The sequence below is a fragment of the Toxorhynchites rutilus genome, chromosome 2 (assembly GCF_029784135.1).
Source record: "Toxorhynchites rutilus septentrionalis strain SRP chromosome 2, ASM2978413v1, whole genome shotgun sequence".
NCBI lineage: Eukaryota > Metazoa > Arthropoda > Insecta > Diptera > Culicidae > Toxorhynchites > Toxorhynchites rutilus.
In genome coordinates, this window is record NC_073745.1 from 309,991,552 (window position 1) to 310,017,835 (window position 26,284).

General features: G+C 40.8%; 1 protein-coding gene across 3 annotated transcripts in view; it reads right to left on the reverse strand.

Moving 5' to 3' along the window:
- Positions 1-2,503: 2,503 nt before the first annotated feature.
- LOC129764962 (uncharacterized) overlaps positions 2,504-26,284 on the reverse strand; it is a 74,333-nt gene continuing 50,552 nt past the window's right edge. For 2 of the 3 annotated variants that reach the window (XM_055764658.1, XM_055764657.1), the window contains exons 3-5: positions 12,660-12,891; positions 4,666-4,931; positions 2,504-4,598 (exon numbers count right to left, since the gene is read on the reverse strand). In XM_055764658.1, coding sequence (XP_055620633.1) covers positions 3,077-4,598; positions 4,666-4,931; positions 12,660-12,891 — 2,020 coding nt within the window. In that variant the 3' untranslated portion in view covers positions 2,504-3,076. Of the gene's footprint in view, positions 4,599-4,665; positions 4,932-8,121; positions 8,209-12,659; positions 12,892-26,284 lie in introns of those variants that run through there. The other variant, XM_055764659.1, reaches the window with a different exon arrangement.

Here is a 26,284-nt window from a genome sequence, read left to right on the forward strand (position 1 = left end):
GGTGTAGTCCTCCTCAACGCCGTCTTTGTCTCCTGTCTGCGCGCTGTTCAGGTGTTCATCGTAGTGCTGCCTCCACCTTTCGATCACCTCGCATTCGTTCGTCAAGATGCCTCCTTCCTTGTTTCTGCACATTTCGGCCCGCGGCACAAAGCCTTTGTGCGAGGCGTTTAGTTTCTTGAAGAACTTCCGCGATTCTCGAGAACGATAAAGCAGCTCCATCTCCTCACACTCTTTCTCTTCCAAGCGGCGCTTTTTTTCCCGACAGAGATGTGTTTGCTGCCTTCGTTTCAGTCTGTATCGTTCCACGTTTTGTCGAGTCGCTCGTTGCAGCATGGCTGCGCGTGCTGCATCCTTCTCGTTCAGGAGCGCTCGGCACTCGTCGTCAAACCATTCTTGAGGTGTCGACAGCGCATAAAAGCAAATGAAAAATGGAAGAGAAATAGTAAGCATCGTTTTGGTCGTATAGAATCGATAGTAATGGGATTGTATGTATCAATAAATTCAATTTATCTTCAATTTTCACAGTACGAGTGGAATCGCAAGTAGTTTGAATTTCTTGTGAAAGCGGTAGTGAATCTGTTATCCCTCGAACGGACGAATAAGCACTCCGGAAATATTTCCATTACATGAAAACAATTTAGCCAGAGCAACAATTGAACACTGAGAGCGCAGGGAGCAGCAGCAACCAAAACAAACCAAAACCAAAACAAATATCTGACCTCTCTGAGCAAAACAAATAAAATTCTTGGATGACAGATGTTTTTTCTCAAATGTATGCGATAAAAATCATAAATATCTGTAAATATGTGCTGATGTATGCAAAAGTGGCCAGCCTCGTTTATCATTTGGAACCAATAATAATGTTTTTTCACCTGCCTGCAGCACGACGAAAGGTTGTGAAAAAAGTCAAATGTCTGCAAATTCGTTGACATATGTGTGAATGTGGCATCTCGGGCATCTCTGATCTGATTTGACAACCAACAGAATTGTGAAAAGGTTTTCACAAGCAGTCTTCAGAAAACATACGCTGCGCTGCGCTTGAGTTCAATTTTCATCAGCGCACGTTCAAAACAAACAAGCATTCTCTCTTAGTACGGAGTGTACCAAATTCATGAACAAAACAGCGGCGAATGAACACACCGCAGAATTCAGATACTGAACAACGCTTCCCACTTGTGTAATTCGCGCATCATTTTACACACACATCAAATTCTAGCGCCCGCTTTGCCTTCGCTAGTTCTAGGCAAATCATAAAAACAATATCGCGCCTCCATACGAACCGTATACGCTTGTGTGAAGAAAAATATCTCAACAGAGAGAGCAAATCCAGATCCAAGCTCGCTGTATAGAAATACGGCGCAAAATTCAGCGTAAAACTCAGCGCAAAAACGGCGCTGACAACAAAACATTTCATCTGATTTTCGGAGCGTGCTCATTCGCCAGAGCGTATGTGTACACAAGGAGTGGGAGCTCAACTGGGTACAAAAATCATGTTGCGCATCAGCACCGAGTTGCATTCTGAAGACTGTACCGCAGAATAAATAGAAATTACGCTTATTTTCTGGGAGGTTTTATATTTAAGTTTTTCCCGCGCTACAATATTTCTAGCCTACTACACTTTTTCTGAGCAGTTGTTTCTGTTAGAGTTGTTTTCTGGGGAGATTTATTCAGGTCACGCTGGGAATACTGAACAAAAAAAATCCTGTTCGTTAGACGCGCTACTCTTTCGTTTCAATAGGGCCGGCAGCAATCTCTGCGTTTGTGGCCGAAGTTACCACGAACACGTTGTTTGGTCGTGTGAGGTGTATCTTGTCGCCAGCTCGAATTTAGAAAACTCCCTTCGGGCTAGAGTAAGGCAGCCCAATGTGGTGAGAGATGTGTTGGCTCGGTTAGACCTTGATTACATGTCCCAAATATATGTTTTCCTTAAAGCTATCGATGTTGGTGTGTGATTATCCTTATATCCTTATATGTACCCTGCTTTTCTTCCTTTGTGAGTAATTGGTCCCCTTGCTATAAACAGGAGAGTAAGTTGAAATGTAAATTCACAATAGATGTACGATTAGCTTTAAGAATTGAGTGAGTGATTATCAACATTGTAATAATTTTCTTATATCCCATCCTTTTCCTGAGAAAATATGTCACCCTTCTAATCTCGAGTCCACCGCGAGTAATAGGTTTCCCACATTACTAACCATAGATTTAAGAAAATTGTTTATATAATTGGTTTTAAAAATATATTTAAGAATTCGGCTCCTTTAAACATATGTAACTGGGCCTGTAAAAATAAACGAATTTATAAAAAAAAAATTATCGAAAGCTTCGAAAATTGCAGAACACTGAACTTCAAGTTCGATTTTCTCGGAATCATGGAAATGTTACATGGCCCGATCTGACTTTACACCGACCATATAGTGACCACAGAAGAGAAACTAGTGAGTTTGATGAATATTGAATGGCTTTCGAAGAAATATTTCTACAGTAAACGGGAGAAAGCAAACACTTCTTCAATACGTTCTATTTTAAACGGAAAATTCAAAACTGTACTATTGTAACACCGTTAGAATAATCATTCACATGTTTCCTATATAAGTCACAAGTTGCATTTTCTCGCTACTACCTCAACCACTCTCAGTTATTTCGATCGTACAACTTTCACGCATCCATTCCCTCGATACTTCTTCGCTCATCCCAAACTTTCCTCCTTCTCTAGTATTCCACAAACATATCTCTGACATGGTAAATAGTTAATTTACCTCGCTTATTCAAAAATATTTAAGTTTTTCTCAGTTGCAGTGATTTTCTTTTAACATCTGCTCATCTATCAACTAGTTGTTATTCCTGTCTAAAATGCTGATGTGATGCTAGATTATTCTGCTTCGGTTCGCCCCCGATTCGAAATTACAACGTATCATATTGTAAAGCGTTTTTCTTTACTTTGTATTAATTAAGTAAATGGCTTTCCTCCTATCCAACTACAGAACGAAATCTTGGCTGCTCGGTTTTGAAATTATCACAAAAAGGCATTACCTAGTTCGATGAACGCAACAGCAGCAAACGCAAACATGAGCAAGTCTTAGTCGATGTGTTTGGGCGGTGGCAGCAGATTTTCGCTGCTGGCACTCAAATTCGGGAGGGACTTGAACAGCTTCAATCGGTTACTGCTGAACTGGGTGGTACTACTGCTGCTGCATTCTGGCTGACGGACGGCGTGGTATTCTGGAGGCATTTGGATTTTAGTGTGGCTGGGTGCGCTGACCTGCTGCAGTCGGGAATTCGAGAAAGATGAACACACCGGACGCCCATCGGGATAACCCAAACAGGGAGAGGACGGATCGTCCTGGCAATACAGGGAGGACGTACGCTGGGAAATATTGTCGTCCGAGCGTTTCTTCACGAGCAGTTGTCGGATGTTGCCAATATCCAGTTCCAGCATCACTTGGATGTTGACTTCGAGGGTATCGTCCTCAGTTGATACGGGTCGACTGCTTGGTTGTTCCCCGACGGAACTGTTGAATTGAATATCGGTGGTTTGGAACAGATGACTGGGACTACCAGCTGTTGTTACGATGTGCCGATGATATCGCTGTTGTGCTTGCTGTGGGTTCGCAGAACACTGCTCATCCTCTCGCGTTATAACCGAACCCAGGTAGTTTGTCATATCGTCAATTATGCTCTTCGGGTTGAGGAGGACCTGATCTTTGGTAGGACAGTACCCAGCGGATTTTTCACTCAGCATCACGTGGTTCTGCTGGAGAAGTTTAGTATCAGAAGACCGCCTGAAGTCATGTCGTGGATCTATCTGCTTGGGGTGATGGACCTGGCTATCGTTACCCACCGCAGTTGGCCGTCGGTAGTACAATTTCGATGGACATACCGACGGATCGTGGTATGGAGGATCGTCCAAGATGTCTCGATTTTCTAGAAATATTGCTGTGTTCGGATGTCGACCAGCATTCGGTTCCGATGGCACTTCTGTATTATTATTAACACTATTCAGTTCTGCGTTCGGCACTTTAAACAAATTTAAATCTGCCGTTTTAATACTATTACTACAATTACCATTGTTCTGTTCAAGGTAGGCAGCGCTTCGCTGCTTCTCGTCTTCTTCGTGAACCGTTTGCGATGAACCGGATATCGCGGAATACCGATGGCTCGCAACGCCTACCGCACTTCCACTTCCACTTCCATCGCAAATGTTATGTGCGGAGTCATGGAACGGCATCGGAGTCAGACTGCCACTTCCCTGTATGCACGGTTTAAACGACACCTGACTGATATCGTCCAACGTCCAATCTCGGTCATAGTTGATAGAACTGTTCTCGATATTGGCCGCAATAATGTGACCTTGCTGGTTAATCTGCGATTCACACTGATGGTCCCCACCAACAGCTCCTATTAATTGTTGCTCGAAACCGCGGACTGTGACCCCAATGGGGACAGAATGATTGCTTACGCTACTTCCTCCTCCACCGCTACCACAGTTACCGCCATTCACGCCAGCGCTTGCAACTGCGGTACGGACGCGCCGGAACTGATGCATCACCGGTGATTGTGGAGGGTGAATTTTCTCAGGGGCATTCTGAATCAGGAGAATCCTAAAAAAAAGATTGAAAAGTACCATCTATCTGTTCTCTATTTTGGGTGGTTGTCTATGCTACTCACCTGTTTCTCGCGCGCCATCGATTGCACAAGTTCAAGTACTGCTTACACTGGATGTACATGAAAACAACGCCCCCGGTTAGTCCAACCGTCACCACCACCAGCTTCGTCCAGAAGGGCCATCCAATTAATCCTCGACGCACTTCTTCCGCTGCCCGTTCGATCAGCACACAAAGGGACCAAATCACGCATAATGCGGCCGCACAGTGAAACAGAACAGCGCAGAACAGGCGCCTCCTCTCCACTCCGGACATTTCCAAGCTACGCCACTGTGGGATAGAGAGAAAACAATGGTCGACATTAGCAAGGAATGCTTCTACGAATTAGCCCAATACAAACAGTCTAGGAGAATTACATATGATCGGACATTAAATTTTACGCTTTTATAACGCGAGAAAATTAACAGGTTGAGTTTTTTAGTCCCCGATTAGAATAACATTGTCGGTGAACCCCGTCCTCTTATAATCGGAAAATGATTATTACCCCATTATTCAATATTCGAGATGGACGGCAACTTATGTCGTAATCCAATCGTACAGCTTCCCTCAACACACCGATTATTGTCCGTTTGCTATGTCACGCTGGAAGTATGTTTTTATTTAAGTATATTCGACCAGCAGCTTATTGAGGGAGGTTCGTTCGGGTCGGTTCGGATTATTTTTATGTTCCGTCATAATTTTTAGAGTGGGCTACGAGCTAAATCGGTAATGGTTATTAACATAACGGTGACGTTCCCGTTCAGCTGAAAGTGAGTGAACAGATGTGGCATATTAACGGCATACTGTATAATTTTATTGTGAATTATTTTAAAGCACGCAACACACTCGTTGATCAAGTTGCTAAACTGTTCCCATAAACAGTGCTTGACAAAGACTTTGTTTTGATCCTAATCCTCATCACCAAACAAAAAATGCTTGAATGAGTTTTTTTCTCCCGTCAAATGTGAATTGCCTAATGAGTGTGAACCTAAAAATACAGTGGTACTTTTGGCAGCGCAATCAAGTAGGGGAAATTGAGGGAGAGTGGTAACCCTAAGGAACATTTCCTGTGTTTTCATACCACTACAATTTCCGTTTTTCGAAGAATATTGTAGCTCAACTTTTTTTTGTTCTTGATAGCAAGTGATTTTTATTATGAAAATTGAAAAGAGTACATTTTTCATTATTAGAAAAAAAAGGTTGAAAAATCGACCTTTTTTAGTGAGGAGGTAAAGTGGTCACCTGTGGGGGGCAAAGTGGTCACTCGCACATATCATGCTAGAAGCGATGGATTTATGCGTGTTTTATTGCCTCAATTTGTTTAAATCATTATTGAAATAGTAGATACATGTATGAAGTGAGCTAGGCCTATTCATAATAAAATAATATAGAGTCGTAATTAAAATTTTCTCATACATACAAAAACGTTGTAGGAAACACATAACGTTTTTCATAATGAGGCTTAGTTTTGATTGGGGTGGCATATTTTTCCTGGATCAAAACCACAAAAGGGACCCCTTTAAGACCAGAAGGTGATAAGGTATATCAGCTTTTGAAAACAGAACATTATCAGTTACTACTGTAAATCTCGACAAGTGATGCAATTTTAAGACATTTGGCATCAAAAATTTTTTCGGTGATTTTTAGTTTTTTTAAAAACTCAAAATTTAACGTTTGTGACACGAGTAAATGAAGTCCGAATGAGCTAATATTTTGCATAAGGTATATTATCGTGCAAATCAACATTTCGTAGCAAGTTCCGGATGAAAAATCGAGGTAACTATTTTTATTGGCACCCAAAAACATACTTTTCGTTTCGTACTCCGAAAAAAAATCCCAGAATGCTGATTATTTGACAAACATTTTTTTTTTTTTGAGATGACACTAATTCTCGACGTTTCATGCAATTCTAAGACATTTGGCATCGTAAACAATTTTTCGAAAACCCCGATTTCCCGATTTTCAAATGTTCTTTCTCAAAAAGGCATAAAAACCCTATAGTTTTTTCAAGAAATTGTACAATATAAATAATTATATAACAATTCATAATAAAATAATATTTAAGGCTTCTTGTTGTGGATTTTTTTATAGCGATAACCACCTCCTTGAAGATTGCGTGCGATTGCGTACATCTGAGTATTTTTAAGTTCTGAGGGAAATAGTTGGAGAAAAATGAAAACGTCAAAAACCATATATTATTGGTAAATAATAAAATGATTCATGACAAAAAAAAGTTGGAGATGTAAAGGATAATTAAAAATAATAGAAAAAATACACACATACTCATACTTGAAAGTGTATGGACTTGAGGAAATAATATATCAACGAAATGGCATCGAGATTACGTGTAGCCAGAACATCGCGGATTTAAATGATGTGAGCTGCACTTGTTTTCAACTGGGTACAAATAATCCATTCGCGGTTTCGGATCACAGTCTCATTCCAGTTAGCGAACAGACAACATTCTCTCCAAATGCGAGGTTTTACCAAGGTTTTGCACGATACATAGAGAGGATTGGAGAACGGAAGAAATAATAAACAGCGGTGCAATTTTGTTCGAAGGGAGCACCAGGTCGATTTGCATGCTGTTTGGCGGAGAGTGCTACTGTATTTTTGCACGACACGCACACATTGATGTTTTATGCGTTGCCAGAGGTAGATTGCACTGATTGAGAAATTTGAAACAATGGTGCTGATGGAATGGATATATAATCGCCAGTAATTGAATGTGTCACGAGGGTCACAATGAACCATCAGTCATCTATCTTCAACTGTTTCTACAAAACTATTTGTCGGGTCTTTCCAGAGACACAAACATTTTCTAGGAAACAGTTATTTAATATGTTACGATACAATCTAAAGTAATATCCGAAATAATGAAAAATCAATCAATTTCTATAGTCTTTTGCTAGGAAAGAGCTTGCTTGAATTGAGGAATGTGTTCAAAGTTTTTGGTGGGTTTTTATGATCGATCATTGAATTTTCGTGAGTTTGAGCCGAATTAATTTTGGCGGCGAAATGCAGCGCATGTGAAGAATGTATTTTCCAGTGGGAAGAGCAATGTTCTTCGGTGTAAACTAATATTCATTCTTAAATTTCTATGTATGTTCTGGCCGGCAATAAATTTGTGGTCCTACGTTAACAATGCGGTTGTGTCTTGAACACCATCCTTCTTTTTTTGTTTTTTTTTCGCTTTTTAAGAAGTTTTTGGGCACCTGTATTTTGTCGATCTCTCGATGTAGATTGAGACGACTTCAGCAAAGTATTAATGGACTGCCATAATTTCGTTGTCAAAGAGGCAGAAAAGATCTTGGCCACGAAAGATTTCCATGAGTTTTCCATTGGCGAGATGCATCGTTACTCTCGGGCTCGGGCTTCCTGAAGGTTTGTACTAAATCAAGATTTTTTGAATCATTCTTAGAATTACATCGAAATACGTCGAAGAGCTCAGTCACCTCTGTCGTTTGATAGTTTTCTTTACCTGGGGGTGTGTGTTCGGAAGCATCCGCCACGTTACTCGGGTCGCGTTGCAGATTTATCATTCAATATGACGAGTCATTAGAGTATTTCCTGAAATGAAAAGACCGGAAGAATGTACACAGCGGATAACCCAACCAGAGAATGGGCATTGAAATCCTCAAGATCTGAGGTTGTTCCAGGAAGATTTGCCAGTTGGTAATCGATTGAACGCAAATTGTGCGGGAGAAGAGGTGAGTGAATTTGCACTGCGACAGCTTGTAAAGTGGTCTAGACCTAAAGCCTTTTCGAATAGAATTTTTTGTATAGCGAGATCAATTTATGGCTAGGACCATTTTGAAGTGACAGTAATTATTCCTTGCTGATGAATTCCGCAGTTATAATTTGGATAGTTATCGTCGTTTCTTAAAATGTTGTCAGAAAATGTTAGTTGAATCCGGAATGAGTTGTGGCAGCTATGTCCGACCTCCGAGGTCGATGAAGAAGATGTTGCATTAGAGTACGGTGACATTGAATCGGAGTACGTACGAAAATTGGATTGCACGATAACTGACGAAAAGAAACAAACTACACTGGAGTCGCTTTTACGAGGGGGATACATGCCACGTAAAAAAAAACCGCGTAAATACGGCAATCTGCACAATAAATCTGTTTACACTAGAGTCACTTTTTACGCGGTTGACATGTGCCGTTCCGAAATCCGTGTAAAAAAAACCGCGTAAATTCCGAAATCCGCGTAAAGAAGCAGACGATTTCGAACAAAGCGAGAAGAATCAATGGAACTCACCAATACAATTCTATAATCTGTGTGATTCCGATGTTGTCGGTATTTTTTGTCAATATGAACGGGGGAGACCGATATTTTGGCGCTTGTGACTGTTGGTTATGTTGTGGCAGATTAATTTTTTTGGCTGTTGTTGTGGTTTTGGATGAGGCAAATTGGGAAATCCGATGTATTGTGGGAAATATCATTTACTGTATTCATGGAATCAGTGGAAATTTGTTGTGGTGTTGTGACCATTGCGCATTTTTGGCTAGGGAATGCTGCTGAATTATGCCCGACCGTTACTGTTGATATTGCATTTGTCCCTTTCACTGAAGAGATGGAGTTTTCGCTTTCAACTATCGAGATGCTAGACCTGATCTATGCTGTTGTCTGTGTATTTCAAGCGCATTGCACCATCTGGTACCACTGCATCTCGCTCATTTAATTACGGTAAAGTCCTGGTAAGCGCCCAAGTTATTTACAAGATCCACAATGTTAAGGCACTCATTGACAGAAAATTTCTGAGATTTGACATTCGAGCTGATTGATTCACACGAGATTAGCAGTGTTTGTAGGTTGCTACTTGCTACTTGGTGGTGGCGAGAGTTATTTCCGTATCGATAATCAGGTACACTGAAATTGGCTTTGCGAGCTACCCTTTCCAGACATCTTCGTGAAAAGGCACCGGTGTAGAGTTGGTGTTCCATGTTATGAATTTAGTTCATAAGTTGTGCTATTTTCGGCGCTTCAGTTCCTACGTAGACGAGACGGCTAGTGATTTGATGGTACTTGACCTGGTTCCAGGGGAAAGTTTAGTTCTTGAAAATTGGAAAATGTCGGCGTATTTGGGATTGCACTCCACTGCTTTGAAGCTGATGCAAAATTTTTATAACTAATCGAAAATCCGTACAATATCGAAAAAAAACGAATGTTTGTGCGGTTTTGGATACAAGTGTAATCAGAACAAATGCTGTCAAAACACTAGAACTGGGTATACATTACCCACAATTATTGTTATTTAACACGTTGTAACCCGAGACGGTCGGGTATGAATGAATGGGGGAGTTGCTAGTGAACGGCTTAAGCGCCACTCCCGAAGGAGGCCGTTCACCACTGTTTCGGTGCCCAGCTGAGACTCTGCCAAAGGGCAGGTTTTTTCCTTTGAACCCCCAAACAAAGAAAAGTTTCAGGTTCGACCGTCCCAAGCACTTTGGGAAACGAACTGATTGCTGTGGCAATTGCTAGCAACAATCGACCTCAGATCGACAAAATAGATCCCACTTTTGCCTGCGTTATCATCACAGGTAATGATACCAACGGTCTCCGTATTCCCTTCTCGCTTGGGTGTTCCGGTTACCCAAGCGAGAAGGGAATACGGAGACCGTTGGCAAAAGCAAAATCATCAACCTAAAAAAAAAAAACGGGGAAAGCAAGGCTCGCTACTCGAGTTCCCTTCACAAAACCAGTTTCAAGACTCTGCGTACTAACAACAAAAAAAAACTAACTTTTACTTTCAATTCCGAAAGAGAAAAAAAATGTATTAAACGGTTATTTATAAGTTCAATAATATTTAAATTTTTACACATCTATATACAAATATGTATTTCCTACTCTATACTAAATCAAAATTCCTTAATTTCTCCTTTTTCCTTCACTTTCTTATCTCCATTTAACTTTCTCTTCTACCTTAGACTCCACTACACTATCTATTTTGGCTCGCTAGAACTTTGAAACAAATTTCCTACTAATAATTGTTCTCCTCCATCACAAAAATTTCTCAGGTGCTTCAAAAGTCATTTAATCAATTTAATCAATTTAATCGTGCTTGTCATCCTGTGCTCGTTTCCTCTATCTCCCTCTCACATTCATTCCTTTAGGTATATGGGTGGGTGGTTATTTTTTGTGCGTATGTCATTCACGATCTATGCAATTCATTTGATTGACAATTCACAATTACAACCAGCGGAAAATATCGTGTCATCGCTGGGACCTAGGGTTTTTGGGTATCTCAAAATTCATTCAGTGATTCATCTCACGTACGTGGAAATGTAAATTTGTTCTATATGATCATATTATAATATATCAACTCGAGATTCGAACCGGCTACCCTCAACCTGGCAGACCGGACGACTAACTCGCTCGGCTTCGATCGCTACTCATAGGTTTTCACGACCGTACCGGCACTAATTTCGACATGCGCATGGAATTAGTAAAGTTTCGTTTGTTACTCACGACCTTTTTGAGTTCGCTGTCCAATATAACTTTCGATGCTGCTTAGATCAGCGGGGCCTCTTCCCGCTTGTCGATGGTGCCGTTGCACGAATCAGCGGAGTTCCTTCGCTTAAGCCGATCGTCGATGCTAATGCTACTTGGACCAGCTGGACTTCCTCCAGCGGTTGTCGATGTTACTGTTGTTGAGATTAGCGAGGTTTTTTCCCGCTTGACGTGGATGTTGCTGCTGCACGGATTAGCGGAACTCCTTCACTTTCGTCGGTCGTCGTCGCTTTTGCTGCTTCCTGCCAGCGCTTCGCGCTCTTCAGCTCGTGGTTTGCGGTGTGTCGGAATCGCAACTGTCAAACGGAAAATATATGTTTCCACCCACGTGGAATGTCAGCACACATGGCACCCATGGATATAACAAGCACAGATTACCTGAGATTTTACCACGCTTCGCACGATAACACTCCTATTCTTTCTACCTTTTGAGCCACTACTTTTAAATCTAGGAAAAAATAAATTGAAATTTCCAGAAAAAAGAACCCCAAAACTGGCTTGCTCGGAATAACCGCGACTCACTAACCTAAGCTAACACACCGAGGCTCTTGGCAAAGTCCGCCGGTCCAGCCTCTTCCACGATCCAGGACAAAGTGACCGATTAGAATATCTAAATCCTCAGATCAACCAGGCGCGAGATCAATTTTGTCTCAGTTATGTAGTTGCCACAAAAGTGCGCAAGTACATAACATTTCTAAAGTCGATTATCGTAGGCAACAATTGCCTCAGTCATTAAGGCCATCCACCTTTAATCCCAAGTGCCTGATCTTGCCGGACCTTCCGTCCACCCATATTTGGGCACAAAGCACCTGCTCTTTCGCAGAATTTCAAACCTAAAACAGGAACAGCTCTTTCACTCCCCCTTTGGGTGAGGATGCAGCTCAACGTTTCCACAAAAGACATGTTCCAAAACAAAGAAGAAAATACTGAGTGCCGCGTCGCTAGAATGGAATGATTATTGTCATCCCAGTTCTATCGACGTCTGAGCACAAATGCCTCTTGTGAAAAGTTGCCCAAAAGTAGCAGTTCCAAAGCTTTGCAGAATCAAGGGGCCGGCATATCTAAATTTGTGTACCATGCTACAACGTTCGTCGCCCAACGCAACGTTTCTGAGTTTCTTACGGGGCCCAACTTGCGGATAAATTATTAAATGAATATCAAACTTAGTTTGTGGACAACTTTTACATGATCTAGCAATATTTTTTTCAATCTGAATACGAATTGACAACAATAACACATGCCAAAGTCATATTATATGGGTTTCGCAAAAAACTGCAGTACAAGCAATTCGTACTATAAATTTATAAAAAGTATAGTATAAACATTATAATAATGCGCTTATTATTTTATTATTTTTATACATATCCTATAGTTACACTTAGGTGTCTATTCTATCAAACTCCTTTTAAAAATCCTACTCAATTTGGACGAGGAAAGTGTCACCCATATCTGGGTGACGGGGCGACGAATGTGTTAATCGCAATCGCACCCCAATTGCTTACCTCATTGAACGGCTTGATCTTGGTGTGCATGATGAAGGGAAATTTGCACAGCTCGCAGGCATTCGTTTCGGACGCGGTGAGCCATTGCTGCAGGCAGGTCTGATGGACGAACTTAAGGCTGCCTGAACAGTAGCATGGCGTCAGTAGCGGGTTCAGTGTGTCAGACTCACAGTGACAGATGCGGCAGATGTCACCACTGCTCTGGGAAACTTGGCTGCTGCTGGAGCCGTACCTGTTGATAGAAAGAGAGAACAGAAAGAGTTCCGTAAATTATTTGGATAGAATTTATAATTGTGCATATTAACATCTGCATGTCTCCGTACTCCGCGTTTACAACTTTAATATAGTTCAATAATGTAGACAGAAAACCGTGCAAACGGCCCTCTGCCTAACGGTGTAAGTAATGATAATTTGTTCATGGCGTGATGTACGGTGGCGTGAATAAACTATATTAATTGACTTCCGTGGTGATATTTGCTGCACTTTAGGCCGAAGATTTTTCCCTCTAAGTGTTATCATTGTCGCGCGTGACTATAGATGTATACAGACTACAAGTAACAGTTGGTTGTGTCCTGTCCTTGAACCCATACAGCTTTGAAGAACTTTTCGGTCTGCATGATTGCACCTTTGGGTGACCAAATGTTTGTGGATGCCTGCCCATTGTTAGGGTGCACTCAGTTGCACTGTTGGCATTCAAAGTTTCACTTCAAATGATCTCACACAGACGGACAACAAATTGTAATATACCAATCTAATTTGGAAAAAAAATGGCATTAATAAAAGGTTCGCAAACTGCCAAAAGGCGTTCCGTTAATGTTCGGACGGACTTTGTATGACGTGAAAAATAACAGTTAGTTATGTTCCTCCAGTTCAGTCTTTCTCTAGCACAGCATAGAAACTAACACTTTTCATGGAAATCTAAGAACAACTATATCGGTTTGGCATGGAATGACTGAGCACGTAAACAGTTTTGCGAATTCCTCAATTTTTATTAAACCTCAAAATATATTTTATGTCACAAATATTTCTCCAATGCAGGTCTTAATATAACTTTAATCTGAACAACTTCCTATCCTAAGCTGCTACTATCCATTCTTCTATAATGTGAGCCTGTCGATGAGCGAAAACCCATATTCGAGCGATGTATACATCCAGCTTCATGTTGAACAGAACCTTTATTTTTATGTAGAGAGCACCCGCGTGAGCGTTTTTGATCAATGATTTCAGTGTGCGAGATTTCGTCAATCCGGCTGACGTCTTCTGTGCGGGTTCAGGATATTCATCAATTATATTGAAATGATAAAATTTATATTGAGGTATGCAAATGTGACGCTGTCACTGTTCTGTCATCTGTCATCTTCGAGGATACTGTGTTCGAGGGTCGAGGGTCGCGGCTGTCCTGCTATTCTTGTGTATCAAAAATTGGGTCACCAAATGTAGGCCACTTCCACATTGCGCACATATAAAATGTGAAACAATTCACCTATCTCACCGTGTCATTGGTAGATCGATTGAATGCCCCCGTATGTGCTCGGGTTGTGCAAACTGCGGACCCGAATCAGTACACACATTCTCTTTGATGACATCCCTCGGGTTCAGGGGGATTATATAGTTTCCGGGGTTGTTCTCACGCCGTGTCTCATTTCAATCGAGAAGAACACCACATTTGGATAATAAATAGATGGTGGATGGCGTAGCTCGCGAAGAGATAATTGCTGGTGTTTCGATTTAATTCCACATTCGTGATAACCATCATTTGGGAGCTAAGCACTAGTTTGAGCGCTAGGTTGCATACCTAACACACATACAGAGCACCCGAGTTTGATATCGTGTCACCTTACAATTACACACGACGATAGAATATGTGAATAGAAGCGACAAGCAGGCAGTGAAAGGGGTTTTTATGCACGGTAAGATACATAGGTAATCTGAGTCGACCTAAAAAGAAGGCTGTTTAATATCACATGCAGCACATCCTAATGGGCTAAAAATAGACCAATGTCACAGTCACCAGGAGAGAAGTAATGAGCGGAAATACATTCGTTGCGTCGGGTGGGGAGATTCTACTAAGCCTTTTTCTCATGTTACTGATCAGATCGGATTGCACCGAGAGCTAGAAGTTTCAATGCTAAATCAATAATAATATGCATTTTTGTTTCAATTCATTCGATTCATATGAACTATTTCAATCATGAATACAATTTCCCTCTTAACACAACCAAAACTCATAGATGTGCTTTATAGTGAGTCCAATGCGGGAGGTTACATTTTTTCATAATTCCATATTATTAAGCACAGAGACATACAAATACAATTGCAAAAGCTTTCCGTGTCCCATAGTAGATCTACGACTAAATCAATTCATAAACTCCTTGGTGTATGTAGACCGCCTCGGGTTTTAAATATTTGATTTCGGGTTTCACCCCATTCCTGTACCCATAATATGCATGATTGAATATCGCGAAAAGCTGTCAGAAAATGTGAAATGAAAAATAATTTCCAGACATTCATTTTTTAATTTGATTTATCCAAATAGCAGTGAGATTAATCATATTGAGAATGAGTTTTCGCAGGTTTTTCGTAAAAGATTAGTATTGCTAGGCACTATTTTTTCTCATCTCGCTGGATGTATTTGAATTTAAAGTTCAACACGCCGTTCGAAGCACAGCTATGTCGGAAATATATTAAAGATACGAATTAGAACACTAAAAATTGGTGGAAAATCAGAAAAAAAACATTGTTCAAAGCGAAGAGCGTATTACTCAGCAATTTATTGATGAATTTACGAAACTTTTTATCAATCAAAAAGCGTAAATTGTTTCCCTAACACGCACGGACTAGAATTGAAGAATTGCGCTTTTCGAACGAACGACAGTGGCTTCAATTCCAGGACTTGATTGATCTTTTAGAAAATATAATGGTGTCTCCTCTAGAAAAGAAGAAAAAACATCATTCTTCAAGTTCTTCATTCTTCACTTCATTCACAAGTCACCGATTCAGCCTTCTTATCTGTGGCCAGCATCATAAAGCTATGTTCAAATAGCCTATCATGATCCTACGCCAACTATGCGGTTGTGTTTCGGGCACAATCCTTTTATCTTCATCTTTCTGATTAGTGGTACCTCATCTTTTTCCCTTTTTTCATAGGGCTCACAAACAGGTGTTAGTCATGGTGTCGTTGGCCGTAAAAAATAAATAAAAAAAGGAAGAGTGGTTAACGTAGGACTATGAAATTCTAACTCTTCAGTACAAATATTTGGTAGCACTCACGAGAGAGGATGAACAAATGCTTCGCGAAGCAATAAAATACAAAATTGAGCAGATTTTCAAATTATTCTAAGCACAATTCTCACATGTACTGTTAATAGTTCGCTGTCAAGAGTGACATTGAAGCACTAAACTTATTGAATATTCAAGTAATATTTCGTATCTCAGTATCTTTCAGTATCTATTAGCAAAATTACATCTCCTACGTTCCCAAAAACAACGTTCCAAAGAAGACTCAGAACGGCAATAGAAAGTCTGAACCAAATCATTTGTATGTTGCATAGTTTTGTAGAAGCAGCTGAAAATGAACGATCAACGATTCATTGTTGTTCTTGTTAAAAACAATACACGATACTCGTGTTGGCCAATGCACGTAGCACACTCAGTATATATCGGAACATCCTTCGCGTGCTACCCCAAGCGACTATATATATTTGTTTCCCCATTACTCTTTATATATTTGATGATGCATACAATCAACGGTTCAATTATTCAATCTTACACAAACAATCCCCACCTAATGGTATGAAAACCGACGTGGTACGTCTTACTTAATATTTTCCTTCTGTTTTGCTTCTACCCGGTAGTGCATACTCTGCACTATGCTTGATTCGTGCATATTCTGAGACACATTTTGCTTCCGAAGCAGTTTTCAGCTATTGAAACAAGTTTTCGAGTCAATGAGTAAATAATATCACTTATGGTTTTAGACGAGTTCTCTTTCCTCGGGTTTCTTAAAGATAACTCTCTGCCGTCGCGATTGAAATGCCAAACGCACCATGGATGCGACGAATAATAAAACATATCGCCGGTAAAATTAGTTGTAGTTCTCTGAGTAACATTCTCAAGATTCCCAAAGTCCATTGTTCGCGGTCGTGATTAAAGTTCGATAAAGAGTACGCGCAAAAAATAATAGAATATATAATCGGTCTAATCAATTTACAGGGTTTCCTTTTCCGATTACCTAAAGATAATCTCTGCCGCGTGTTGTGATATATAAGAGATTTGCAATTTCGTTTCGTCGAGTGGCCGATAGTTCGCGTTTGTATAATAACATCACTTACCTCAGTGAATCATGATTCTTCTTAAGAAAATTTATTTCTATTTTTAATTTTAGAAGTATAGAAATTTAAGTTGGCAAAACTTTCCGATATGTGTGCTATTTTGACAGCTGTCACGTATTTTGCATTTCCTTCGATTGGCGTTTAATCACTGATATACGTTATCTAATATTGCAAAACCGTATCGACTATTGGACTGAACTTCCTCCGAGCTAGCCGAGTTAGTCATATGCTGGAAATCATTTTTAAATAAAAATGGCGAGGAATAGAGAATTCAGATCAAGACAGGAGGTCCATACGGCGTATTTCAGCAACATTCAGTAGCGGATTCATTTTTTGCTAATGGTACAGACCAGCTCAAGACTATGTGGAGGTACGTTGTAGCAAATGATGAAAAATAAGTGCCATAGAAACAAAGTTGAATTTTGCCTGCCTCTTGTCACGTGAGACGAAGTTGATTTCAATTTATTATAAGGCTTTTTCAAAAGTTGTTACCCACAATGGCCAATCGCCTCCTATGCTGAATAGCATATTCATCACTACCTTAATGCTTTCCACACAGAAGAGATGCCTCATCATGCGCGGGTTGCTATACCTGACATCCACTGTGCGGTTAATATTCTCATACGGAGCGATTGTGCCCGTCATGTGCTCTGTCGTACACTTCATATGCAGGCTGACGAGACGGAACTCGGTGAACCCTCTGCAGGGAGGTTGTTCCGCTACCAATTCCAATCATGTTCGATGGTAGGAATAGGATATGTAATGGCCGTGACCGTGACCATTGAAACTAACCAAAACCGGCTTCGAAATAGACCCATCCAGTACCCAATACGTGAAGCAACCACTATCGGCATCGGCGGTCTTACCCTGTCACCGGAGTCATGTGAAAGGAAGCAATCTCGGGATAATACCAAGGCATACAACAGCGTGAATGTATGGAGGCATCTACCATCATCTCCACCTACCGTGTGTGGTTGTTCGGTCGCGTACACCTTATACGCAGGCTCTATTGTACACATCATAAGCAGGCTGACGAGACATTGTTCCTTGTCTTGCATTCCACCAAACACGGTCAACGCTCCGTGTATTGAACAATCACCCTGTAAAGATACACCGAAATATATCGAGGAAAAAATTTTTTTTTTTTTTTTATCTTCGCTTATTTTTCGTCGGCCTATTTCCGCCACTTTTAGTGCCAATCACCGACATCAGGGAGGCGACTCCACCTGTTCCTACCTATCAGACTCAACAACTCATGAGCCGGGCCAACTTCTTTTACTTCCGCTCCGAAGGAAGACGTAACCAGAGATTTTTCGCCTCAGAAAATCCCAACGACGCCAGCTGGGATTGAACCCAGGCCGATCGGATTGTGAGGCTGTTACGCTAACCATACAACCACTGGCGCCGTCTAGGAAAAAATGTTGGCGAGTCCAATCGGAGGGTGCTCCTCGGTGGACACTGATACCGATTCCGGTGAGTGAAAATTTCCCGGTTAAACAAGGTGTCGCGACTAGCGGTATAATTCTAGCGAGCCATCCTGTCATGGATTGCTATAGTGAACTAAAATAGCTATGCGAGTAAACGTGACGATACAATGTTTTACACTACTACGGGCTGAGCTTGAATGATGGGTCGACTCTGCTTATTTCAATTCCAGTAGGTATTTGATCAAGCAGAAGTATAACCCCAATGTAAGAGGTACTGGAGCGTGAAGAGGCTAGGTAAGCCTTAAATGGGCCATGCCGTTCGAATAAGAGGTACTAAAGGTCTGCCTTCTATGGGTTATATCCACCGTGTCAGAGGTACTGGAGTTTGAAGAAGGCTGGAATACGAAAATAGTGGTATTCCAACTATTGTTCCGCCACGTATCACGTATGGTTGTAATTCTTATGTGAAAAAATGAACCAATCAGTCCTGGTGCATAGTTGGTCACTCTTCACTTCTGAGATATGATACATGATTGGAATTGGTAGCGGAACAACCTCCCTGCAGAGGGTTCACCGAGTGGTGGAAGCAAGGCGGAGCACCGTCTCGTCAGCCTGCATATGAAATGTACAACAGAGCGCATGACGGGCACAATCGCTCCGTATGAGAATATTAACCGCACAGTGGATGTCAGGTATAGCAACCCGCGCATGATGAGACATCTCTTCTGTGTGGAAAGCATTAAGGTAGTGATGAATATGCCATTCAGCATAGGAGGCGATTGGCCATTGTGGGTAACAACTTTTGAAAAAGCCTTATAATAAATTGAAATCATCTTCGTCTCACGTGACAGGAGGCAGGCAAAATTCAACTAGTCTTATGAAAGAGTGAAAAATATCAAGAGAACTACTCCGAAAATATCGATATTGATACATATTATGGAAATATACAATGAGATCAATTTTTTATTATTTTTCAACTGCAACTTGCAGTTGCAGTCCGAATCCAATCATCTCTGGGTTCGGTATATTTGGAAATCGATTTAGCGTTGATTGAACTTTGTGATACCGCACAAACTGCTGTAATTAATTCATAGCGTGTGTCAAAACATCATAATAAAATTTGCACTTTCATCTACCTCGATTTTACGCTCACAAAATAAACAAAACTATATGGCGCTTGAAGGCAATGGGAACGAAACGAAAGAAGCCATGCATATTACCGACCATGTGAAATCATTCATGTGTGACGAGAATTAAAATGCCCGTTTCTGAACCTTAGTTGCGCAATACGGCAAAACTTTTTTATGAAACCATCCATCATTGACCCAAAACGGACACCTCCAAACGGATTTGCCAGTAATAAATAGTGGTAGCCGAGAATGAACCGCAACCACTGAAGCATACCATATCGAGTGGGATTCGTGGATGGGAAAGCTCGTCTATCGGCTTCACGAGTCCCACGATTCGGTGCATGGTTTCAGCATGCATCAGGAGGCAACATCTGGATATCGATCGCACACTTATGATCATCTTCTTCTTCAATGGCACTAACGTTCCTAGAGGAACTTCGCCGTTTCAACGTAGTATTACTTGCGTCATTTTTATTAGTACTTAGTTGAGATTTCTATGCCAAATAACACGCCTTGAATGCATTCTGAATGGCAAGCTCTAGAATACGCGTGATCACAGTGCAAGTCGGAGGAAATTTCTTTGACGAAAAATTCCCCCGACCAGACCGGGAATCGAACCCGAACACCCGGCATGTTAGTTATGACGCTAACCACTCGGCCACGGGAGCACACGCACACTTATGATGCATTTGTCCGATAATATGGTACCGAAACAAAGCCACCATCCGGCGGAACAGCTTTGTTCGAACAAGCGGAATCGATGTTCGCATATGTTGTACCCATGGTTTCGAAATTCTAGGGCACAAAATACACACGACTGCGCTGGTGCATGTGAGACCCCCCCTCAAAATCGGAACATAGTGAAGGCATTAACTGGATATGCCGACACTGCCTGGCGCGAGGGCCGAGATGCACTCAACCGTGGTGGCACCACGCATACCGTTGGCTGATCGAGAGTACTCGTTGCAAATTTCATTTCAATAACCGTGACAGGTAAACTCTAGAGTCATGAGCTCGTGTTTTCCATCTAGGAGAACGAGATGCAAACGCACATGAAGTTGTTGAGCTTTAATGGGCTGTGAAGAAATGGTGGCCTCATACTGGTAGTAACAATAACATCGAGAAGGTGCTGCTTTCGCAGCGTTGTAGACGTCTCGACCTTTGTCTATGCTTAGCGTAGTGAAATTAAATAAAAAAAACCGCTGTAAACACGATAATTGTTTGTGTTTGGTTTGATTCAATGTCACATGAACTTCTGTGTGCGGAAATCGATGTCATTGAAAAGATAACAGCTTTTCTATTAATGGAACTCCTCATTACTGTTGGGCACTATAAATAGATCTATGGTTAAACCCCAAATTCAATAATTTATTCGGTGCTACTTTATCGATTGAATTTTAATTCATTCAGGCTATCCTAGTCAATGGTTTTGTATTGCTGTCGAGTTGAACTATATTACAATAGCTACACAACGTGTCCAAACATCATAATACATGCATGACAGAAACGTTCAAAGAAGTAGGGGTTATGCAACATTACCGTCAAAACTATTTGTTCCGCACGGCAAGCCAATGAAAACATGAACCCCGACTGTGTGGATAATGTACTGTAATATCCCTCGTGGCAAACAGTATGTATCTAGCTTGATTTACTGCTGTTACGGTGCTTCACAAAGTGATTGAACATAGTCATTTGGAGTAAAATCAATTCATCCCAAAAACAACTCTCCAAAAATCCTCGCAGAGTGAAAAGAAAAGCACTTTACAATCAAATAAGAGGAGACAGTATTAGCTCCACTCATAACAGATCCATCCTAACTTGTGTTCGTTTTCCATATTTCTCTCTTTGCCCGTGAGCTACGAGAAAATTTCCACTCGGGGAAATCAGCAGTTTCACTTGGCCAGAATAATTTATCGCTACCAACGGAGCTTCAGCGTGGTATACTGCTGTATTGCAAGTGACAAGCCGTATCCTGGAGACTTTAATTTTCTGCAGTGGCTTTTCAGGGTTTGGAGCATTGAAGCATTTGACCCAATTGCTCTGCCCTATTTTACTCTTTGGAAATGCGGTCAATTGTGTTGTTCAAACGTTGGGAAGATCCGTTGGTGAAGCGTAGAATAATTTTGAATTTTTAGAACGATGTGCAATCGTCATGTGATGAGAACATATGGTGACCTACTTTTCCTTAGAGATTTTCTTCAGTTTTTTAAATTGCTCCTACGTCATTTGAGATGTCAACTGTGCCGCCATGAGCTTTGCGAAGTTTTCAAAAAGAATAGATTGAGCCACCTATAATAGCTGATTGTTCCAAAAAAGTAGTATGGAAATGTTCCTTTTAGGTTCATTAAAGTTAACAACTGTTTTTATCTAAAGCCCTGTGATGACTGCTTAGTGACAACCTTTGTTTCTCCAACGATATGAACAAATCATACTTCGAACCATCACTCAGTTGCACTAATCTTCATCAGGGAAACATCCCGCTGCAGATGTTATTTGGCGTTGTTTTATTTCTTTTTTCATTATTGATGAAAGGTTAACCAGATGATCTTTATCTGAAATTCCGGTGCAAATCAGACACAAATAGAAAATAAACTATCGCTTCCATGGACGTACCGAAGGTGGACCGGTTTTCACAGTCTCAAATAACGAAACCACTGGTTTCTGTATATTTTTTTCTGTTTATATGTTCATGTATTTCCTATTCTGTCTCATGAGTTTCTTCTCTTTTTTGACACGAAATAAATACAAAATATCTGTTGTTTAAGGTAGATTTGTTATGTTACATATGAACCGTTCTGTCCTATAACCTACTTCCATCGCTCAGAAATCCTAATTTTGCTCTCTTTCCAAAATTGTTGAAGCTTATTTGCAAAATATTTATCTCGGTGCGTTTTTATTTCGTTTATGGATTTGACATATTAGTCACGGAGAATTTTTTTACGGAGTGAAACAAGTAATAATCGGAGTGGGCAAGGTCTGGGGAGCAGTGTTGCCACATTTAAATCTGTACCAGAGGGGTCAAAAATCCTACTCATCTGCACTTTTTTACAAAAAAAATTGTACCACCGCAAATATTCGTTGTAGAGAGAAAAATAATTAATTAGCATTAAAAAATACTCATTTATTTACTACAAATACAACATTTACATTTGCAAGACATTCGTGTGTTTGATAATGTTTATACAAAGTTTTTTGAATCTAGATTGCATTTTTTTTAAATTTTCGAGCTACCACCACGATGTTTGACAAAATCCTTTGATCTCAAAATAGCGTTCATCGTATCGTTGCTGAGCCGATTTCAAAGCTTATTTTTGTTCTTATAATTTCTTCTGCTGCTATTCCAACCTAAAATTCTTGTGAATTCAGGTTTTTCAGCTTGGAACAAACGATTCAATCTGTTGATCTGGGGCAAAACATACGTCTCACCGTCCGACGCGAATATTTTCAGACGATCCGTGTAAGGAATTTCGTCCTTATGAAACTGATCAATCATTGCATTGTAAATTCTTTCAAAATCAGCAGCACCAAGCGATACTGCGGCGTAAAAGTCGTCATGTACCTCTATGTTGCTTTGTTCAAATGTAAAAAAAATCACAAATGGAAAAAATCTGTACCAATCTGTACTTTTGACAAAAATCTGTACTCTGTACCGTACCTGTACCAAAAATAACGAAAAAATCTGTACCAGTCCGTTTCAGTCTCAAGTTATAGCGCGTCAAAGATGGAGTCCACCAAGCAAGAAATTCGCCATATTTTACGTTTTTACTACCTGCGAAGTAAAACTGCAACGAAGGCGGCCGAAAAAATTTCGTGTAGTTTATGGACCCGATACTGTAACGATTCGCATAGCACAGCGTTGGTTTGATCGATTTCGTTCTGGTGTAGTGGCTGTCGAAGATACACCCCGTACTGGTAGGCCAATCGTCGTGGAAACCGATAAAATCGGTGAAATCATCCAAGTAGACCGGCATGTGAGCACTCACTCGATTGGCCAGGAACTGGGTATAGACCGTAAAGCCGTTTGGAACTATTTGCAGAAGATTGGATTCCAGAAAAAGCTGGATGTATGGGTGCCACACGAGTTGACGCAGAAAAAAATCTTTTAGACCGAATCAACGCCTGCGATGCACTGCTGAAACGGAACGAACTCGACCCATTTTTGAAGAAGATGGTGACTGGTGATGAAAAGTGGATCACGTATGACAACCTAAAGCGAAAAAAGTCCTGGTCGAAGCGCGGTGAGCCGGCCCAAACCATCGCCAAGCCCGGATTGACGGTCAGGAAGGTTTTGCTGTGTGTTTGGTGGGATTGGAAGGGAATCATCCACTATGAGCTGCTCAACTATGGCCAGACCCTCAACTCGGTTCTCTACTGTGAGCAGCTTGACCGTTTGAAGCAGGCGATTGACCAGAAGCGGCCAGAAATGATCAATAGGAATGGTGTTGTTTTCCACCAGGACAACGCTCGGCTTCATACATCTTTGATGACCCGCCAGAAGCTACGGGAGCTCGGATGGGATGTCCTGTTGCACCCACCGTATAGTCCGTAACTGGCTCCAAGTGATTATCATCTCTTCCGGTCCATGCAAACCGCTCTTGGTGATAATAAGTTGGCCTCAAAAGAGGCTTGCGAAAACTGGTTGTCTGAGTTTTTTGCAAATAAGGAGGGGGGAGGGGGGTTTATAAGGGGGGGATAATGAAGTTGCCTTCTAAATGGCCATAAAAATGGAACACAAATTTCTGCATTACTTGAGAATTAATCAAGCCAACGAAACCAAATTGGCAATTGGTGCAATAAATGTTATTACGGTGGTTGGATACTCCCTCCCCCCTCGCTTAGGGGGGGCTGCCATACAAATGAAACACATATTTCTACATTACTCGACAATTCATCAAGCAAATTAAACCAAATTAGGCATGCGATGATTTTAGGGGGCACGAAACGTCTCTATGGTGAATAGACATTCCTCCCCCCTCTCTAAGGGAAGATGAGGAGAGGGGTCTGTCTTCATTCTATCATATTTTCTGTATCAAACATTTATTCCAAGTAACGGAGAAACATGTTATTTGCAAGTGGTTGAAAAATATTGAACGAGAATTGTGTCTGAAAATAATCTGATATTATAATGATGAGTTTTGGTAGAAGTACTAGGATTTTTTTAGTAAAAGGTAAATTCAACGGGTTCGATTAGAAGATCAATCAATGAACAGTTAGAGGATTGGACTCATGAACTTGCACTTAGTAAGAAAACGTGAATGTTTGAAGGTGTTGATTCGATAGTTCGAGAGCGGAGGCTCTGGTCGGATGGTGCACCGTTTCACTGGGGGAAACGAGCCTCTGGACGCATTAACTTGAAAGTTCTCTGCGGAAACACTCTAGGGAATCGGGGCAAACGGCAGAAAAAAACACTGCAACAGGATTCAAGCATAAATACATTCAATGTTCTTTATTTAAACTATTCTCGGATTCAAACTTCACTGCTCAATATGTTGGCGAAAAAACATGTTCAAACAGGTTCACTTTCTCCTTCACTCTTGTTTGTCAAATTATTCTCTTTGCTGTTTGCTGCTTCGCGATTGGAAAAATACTGCTCTGCTCTTCGCTGCTGATCCGCTATGCTCGCTGACATGAGAATCACAAAAGGTGGAGGGGGTAAATTTGCGACGCAATATTTCTCTCCTCTTCAGGGACTGAACAGAAGGTATTGATAAAAAAAACAAATTTTGGGCGGGACGAAGTTTGTCGGGTCAGCTAGTTTTATTTATATGTTTTGAAACATTCGAATACCTTATTTGACACTGGAACGCTGAATTAGAGCATTCAAAAAAGTGGGCAAACCATGATCATATTTTCGACTGGACAAACCAAAATCATTTACCTTATATCAAACGCGAAAAAAAACTCAAAAAAATATACCTGGATAAAGTTTAACGTCTGAAAAGAAAATCTGAACGTGACTCGAGGAAAGGAAAGAAGCCAAGAATAGTTGCGATTTGAATTAGTTCTTTTCGGTTGCTTTTTCTGCTAGAACATTAAGTTTATTGATTGCTATTGTCTAAAATCATTCACATCGAAAGTAGTCCTCAGCTACACACAACCAATTTTCAAGCGCTATATGAAAAAAATATATAATTTTTCTATGAATTAAATTCATATTCTGCATAGAAACATCTTTCCACGTGGATATATTTAAAAATATTTCAAATCAAACCACCACTACGGTAGCTATCATATCCCAAAGTGAAAAAATACTAAAAACATGTCCAAGTGAGCCTCACTGACGGTATTTCCGAATACACATTTCCATCCAGCCAGCCTCCAAAGATGGTTTTTCGAATCCAAATTGATAGTATTGTTTATCACAATTCCATATGATGAGTTCTTTTGATTGGAGGTTATGTTTGCGACTATCATTACACCCCGGTGCATACCACCCTGGACAGATCAGCTGTGTGAACGATCAGCAAATACCAGACAAACAAAACCCGACAGACAAAACATGGCAAACAAAACGTCGCAAACAGAAACAACGGAAACAATCCAACCATGTGCGAAAGGGAGACGAAAACAACATCGGAGAACAGCGAACAACAATTTGAAATCTCACCACACCCGAAGATCAACGGAGAGTAAAACATCGCACATGGGAGAAACAACAACAATAATATCAACGCGCTGTGAAATCGTACTCCAGCGGAGCGAGATCAGTCGAGGATTGACCACCACAGGATAATTTA